The 6,000-nt window shown below is 43.4% G+C and overlaps 1 protein-coding gene across 1 annotated transcript in view; it reads left to right on the forward strand.

Annotated features, from left to right (window-relative positions):
- Positions 1–5,559, forward strand: part of AIP3 (ABI3-interacting protein 3) — a 48,297-nt gene extending 42,738 nt beyond the window's left edge. The window contains exon 3 of the mRNA XM_086813543.1: positions 5,058–5,559. Within this exon, the coding sequence (XP_086669669.1) occupies positions 5,058–5,318 (261 nt within the window). The 3' untranslated portion in view covers positions 5,319–5,559. The remainder of the gene's footprint in view (positions 1–5,057) is intronic.
- Positions 5,560–6,000: the final 441 nt, after the last annotated feature.

Below are 6,000 nucleotides of genomic sequence, written 5' to 3' on the forward strand. Positions count from 1 at the left end.
ACAGACCACAGTCCCTTACACTCCTCAGCAGAATGGAGTTCTGGAACGGAAGAACCGGACCGTAAAAGAGATGGCTCGTGCTTTGTTGCATCATGTAGGTCTCCCTCCTGCTTTATGGGGTGAACCTGTGGCTACCTCAGTTTATCTCATTAACCGCTCTCTCACAAAAGCGGTTGAGGGGATGACTCTGGAGGAGGCTTTTACAAGACACAAGCCTTTTGTATCTCACCTACGTGTTTTCGGTTGTGTTGCTTATGTGCATGTCCCAGATCAGAAGAGGACCACACTCGCACCAAAGTCAAAGGGGATGATCTTCACAGGCTACAATCTGAGATCCAAAGGGTACTGCTTTTGGGATTCGGAGGTTGATGACATCATCATTTCCCGTGATGCTCGGTTTGATGAGAGCTTGTTTGGCATCGACTCCTCTCCACTTGATGCATCTCCAGATTTCTGGATGATCGGTAGATGTTAGTGATCTTATACCTCTTCCACGTCCAGCTCCTCCTCCTGCTGCTGCTGCTGCTGCTGCTCCGGTGCCAGTTGCCACTTTACAGCCACCAGTTCTTGCAATCCTAGGAGAAGCAAACTGCTCCTCATTGAAACCCTCAAAAGAAATAGATTTAATCTGCTCCAACTCTGTACCAAGAGTAGTCAAATGCTGTAAAAAAGCATCCTCTCAAAAGGTCGGCATCGCAAGATGTAAAGACTCTGTAGAAAAGATGGGGTCCATCTGCTCAAACTCCATAACATGAGTTGCCCAATGCTGTACATAAGTACACACCACTGAGGTGGGCATCGCAAGATGAAAGGACTCCACATCCCCCTCTGAAAAAAGATATCGTCGCACTGATATAAGCCCAACCTGATTCTGATCCAAATCCAAATCCAAAAAACTCTGGAAGTACCACTGTGTCCCATGCACGGTTAGCAACCACAGGTCCAAAGCATCCCATTGGGTCCAAAAAACCATCCTCCAAAACAATGAGCCTGCAGAATTGGCAAGGGGAGGGGCATCCTCAGAAGCATCACAAAGAGATGCAGACATAGACTCCTCACAATGAGGAAGGGAAGCAGGAATATAAACTGTAGTGGTAACAAAGTCCTCAAAAGCATCACAGATAGCAGAAGACTGTTCCAGAAGTAGAACCAGATCCAAAGAATCAACAACAAATAAAAGATCCATGTGAAAGGATCACACCGCAAAGGGCAGAACACCCTCCTTGTTTTGCAAATACTGCAAAGAACACAAGCTCGGACAAAATAAACTCTGCTCAAGATCTCTGAAAAGATCACTCCTCTCCTCCAAAAAACTGGAAACTCCTGTCACAGAAGAAAGTCTCCACAGATACAACACAGCTCCCGAAACTGATCCTCAAGTGAAGTAGCTGGAGAAAGGCCCCCTCTGAGTGTAGAAAACTCTTGTGGGAAGCAAAACACAGCCAAAACACTGCTATCCAGCAAAAATAGCATTCCACTGTCAACAGAAGGCAAGGAACATGTAGAAACCGGAAAACCGTGTAGGCCAGGAACAAAACACAGGTATAGATGCTCCAAAATCAGCAAAACCGCTGACTGAAATCTGAAATTCAGAATCCTCCTCAAGCACCAAACTGCCTCCAAAGCCACAATCCAATCAAGAAACCCCCTCTGCAAGTGATTTGTGTCCACTAGAGAAGAAAACGCAGCCAAACAAGGGCTACAAACCTGAAAATGCAGGCCAACCAGTGTCCACACCCTCCTATGAGGAAAAACGCTGAAGAGAAGGTACCTTCGGGTCCAATAGATGAAGCCCAGGTGAAGGTAGAGCTGCCAACAAGATTGGTTCAGAAAAACGCAGCAACCATGGCTGCAAATCTGAAAACGCAGAGGTATAAGGGGCTGAATATGGAAACGCTGAAGCCTCAGATCAAGAACTCCTGCAAAGAACAATCAGGGGGTGGGAGTGATGGCACAAGATAACGAGAAAGGATAGGCAAAAGGGAGCTTAGAGAGCTCCAAGATCAGGGCTAGGGAAAGCAAGCCCAAAATGCCAAAAATGCAGCCTGTTTGGGACAGCTATGTTGCTGTTCAGACCCTAAAAAAAACGCCTGAGAACCCGTGGAAGGTGCCGTCAAGATGGGCAGGTATGCTGTCCAAAAAAAATGCCCCTGTCAGGCTGCCTAGAGGCTGCCAACTGACACTTGATGAGGAGAAATTGCAGCCCACTGAATGGGTATCAATCAGCCCTTGAAGAAACGCAAGCTTCATCGCATGAACACAAAAAACGCAGATCTGTCCATGGGCGGAAAAACGCAGAACTGAAGTGGTAGAGGAGGGAGCATCCAACGCTGAAAATCAGCGGCGCTCTGATACCATGATAGAATGTGCAGTGGAAGAAAGGAAAGTGGAAACATAGGAGAGAGAGAGAGAGAGAGAGAGAGAGAGAGAGAGAGAGAGGAAACACAGGTGAGAACCTACTCTCAATATCATCACCAAAAGGAATACATGTCCCGAGCAAGAGGGGAGAACCTCGTAAGTGAGGGACTGCAGCTAGACAAGCTAGGCAAGCAGTGAAATATGAGGGAGGCATGCCGGCTATATATACTACTACATGTAGGCAGCCGACTGGAGCAAAAGACCTCCACGATTGGGAAAAATACCCAGGACAATAAATGGGGAATAAATATGGGTAAAATATGAGTGAGCGGTGACCAGCCCCTCCGACTAACATGGTCAGCCCTAGAGGCTAAAATAGGACACCAAATAGGAAGCCAGCAAGTAGGGGATGATGTCTAACATGCTTGCCAGAATTGGATAGAGATCCAGATCCGTGGTTTACAAATAATTTTTGGCAGCATATTTTTATTAAACTTGGCACACAACTCTGCATGAGTAGCAGTGATCATCCACAGATTGATGGTCAGACCAAGAGTGTCAACCAAGTCTTGGAGGATATGTTGAGAGCTTATGTCGGGGAACGACAGAGAGATTGGGAAAAGTATTTCCCTTTACTGGAGTTTGCGTACAATTCGCGCAAGCATTTCTCTACAAACTTTTCTACATTTGAATTGAATCCATTGATGCTAGGTACAATTGGATTACCTCAGAAGACAGTTATAATCCATTGATGCCAAGTACAATTGGATTACCTCAGAAGACACCTAGTGCAGCTGAATTTTTGTCTCAGATGCAGTTAAATTTAGTTAGAGCTTGAGATTATATCCGTCGAGCTAACATCAAGGGGTTTAAGTATGCTAATCCCAAGCATATAGCTCGTTCTTTTAAAGAGGGGGAGAAAGTGTTTCTACTTGTTTCTTGGAGAACTGAGACGCTTCGTGCGGGTAAATCTACTAAGTTGTCACTTAGATATTGTGGGCCATGGACAATTTTGAAACGAGTCAGAGATGTGGCTTATAAGTTAGACTTACCACAAGACTGTTGTGTCCATCCAGTATTTCATGTGAGTCGATTGAAGCGTTATCTTCACGATGATGATAATTTTGCAGGACATACTGTTTTGCTAGACTAGTTGACGGTTGAACCGTTTGATACTCCGTAGTTCCACGGGGTTATTTTGATTCCTGTGTGCTAACCCAAGATTAGGGCTAGGGTTAACCCAAGATTAAGGTTAAGGGCTTAGGGACTTGGAGGTTTCACACATGGGCTAAGGGCGCTAGCAAGAAGAGGTCTAAATTGGCTAAGAGCTTATAATTAATAGCCTAGGACTCATAATGGCTGAAAGCTTAAAAATAGAGCAAGGGCCAAAAAAAGCCGGATTATTACTATTGGGGTCACTTATTAGACAAGAGGTCAATTAGTCACGTGGTGGCCTAGGGCTAATAATGGCTAAAAGCTTATAAATAGAGCAAGGGCCAAAAATAACCGGGTTATTACTATATAAGTGACCTTGGGGTCACTTATTAGACAAGAGGTCAATTAGTCACGCGGTGGCTTGGTGTTACCAAGGAAGCGTGCATGATTTTGTGGCCATGGAGCTTCAAGGTGGGTGGTTCGGCCTAGTAGTACGGGACCCTAGGTTGGGGCCATTGGTACCAAGCAAGCTCATGGCAATTAGACTTAAAGCTCCGGGGAACCTATGTTTGGGTGGTGAGTTGCTAGCCACAATCCATTGTAGTCATGCGATGCATACAACGATGTCGGGTCTATGAAACCTTGTTAGGGTTTCGGTTCTAGGTCAGATAATCCTAGGGCTTGGTGTGTGGAGACTTTGTGTCAAGTTTTTTACAGCTCAAAAAGCTTGAAGAGCTACATCTTGACACGATTGCATGATACAAGAGGAGGAAAATTTCTATATTGATAAAAAACGTCCTTATAGGAGTTACATCATGCAAGAAATAGATCAATATCTATTCTTTATTAAAAAGAGATTGGGCTATCGTTTCAAGCATATAATATCCAACTTATCCAACATTGTTTTGGAGAACATGGAAGAGTATTTTTATATTATTGGCCATATATTAATCAATGGGGTAGAATTCAAAACATTTTAAGAAGAAATTTTCTTTAATTGTGCACTTCAATTCTAAAGTGTATGGAATATAAAAGGGAGATGCTTATTCTGTTGTGCTATCCATGCAGTCTAGTGTGGGAGCCCAAAGAGTTGGCATCAGCGATCCCCATATTGCTAGGAGTTGACAGCAGCTGGGATGAATGATTCCAATATTGGTGCCCTAGGAGTTGGCAGACACGACTTGTGTATTATGTCCAATAGCTAGTCTTGATTTGCATAATGCATGATTGTATGGTTGGAGTGGAGAACTTCACCACTGGAACTGATTCCTTGTTCTTGTACTGTTTGTGTGTTAATTTGCTTGACAAGGTTTGGCAATAGTGAGTTCCTTCCATACTCGCACAAATCATTGTGAAAGGCTTGTAAAAGTACAAGTTACCCTAACGGGAAGGGGTGAGCCCATAATGGGTGCTTAATGAGTTTCATTGCTCTTTTGATTATGCCACTAACTTACATATGTGGAGGCATTTTTGGCATTGTGTGATGCATCATAAAGGCTGCAACTTGCTGAAAGGATGGAAGCTGTTCTTTTTGTCATGAGCAGGAGATGTTGGAAAATCTTGAGGATGCAACCAACGAGTTGATACTGACTGATGATGACATAGTGAGGTATCAGCTCGGCGAGGTCTTCTGTCACATGCCTAGGGAAGAAGTGGAAGAGAGGCTGGAAGCTCTGAAAGAAGAAAATCAGAAAGAGCTGGAGCGCTTGGAAGAGGAGAAAGATGCGGTCCTTGGACAGATGGCCAAGCTGAAGACGATTCTATATGGAAAGTTCAAAGATTCAATCAATTTGGAAGAAGACTAGCACTTACCATGGGTGTTTTTTGCTCTTTTCATTCTGTTTTAGATCGGTGCAACATCACCATTGGGTTTAGATAAGTAACTACACAACCTTACTTGACAACTATATTATATGGTAAGTTTTGGTCCTAGAGTTTCAAAGTATGCTTCAGTGTGGGCAATGTGTCTTTCCTGGTCTCCCCTACTACTTTTGGTGCAATAGACATTGGCGCTACTAATCTTATCAATTGGAAAGGTCAGCATTGCCCTTTGAGTAACCTAAAAGGCTAATCCAATCACCAAGGACCTTGAATGATTATTTAAGTGAGTAATGTAGTAGTATATCATAGGTGCAGGGTTTTCACCTCAGGCCCCTTTCTGGGCACCATAGTATGATAGCCAGCTGGGCAAGAGCCTTGAACAACCTAAACACATTACCATACCACTGTTAGGTGATTAAACTAGATGTAAGGTCATGTTAGGTGATGCCATATGTTTTTTACCTTTGATTTTTTTAAAATTTAACTTGTTAATCAACCAAGGTGAAGGACATCTAAGATCTGCATGTGTTGTGTTTATGGTACATTTGCACAACTCTTTTTCTACAAGAAAGATTTATTTGACATTATATTGCTGTTAAATGTGCACATTATACAAAAGTCAAATGAAATTATTATTTGCATACGTTTTCTTGTACTTACATAGTA

Source organism: Cibotium barometz, chromosome 19 (assembly GCF_041138505.1).
Source record: "Cibotium barometz isolate CiBa-2024 chromosome 19, ASM4113850v1, whole genome shotgun sequence".
Lineage (NCBI taxonomy): Eukaryota > Viridiplantae > Streptophyta > Polypodiopsida > Cyatheales > Cibotiaceae > Cibotium > Cibotium barometz.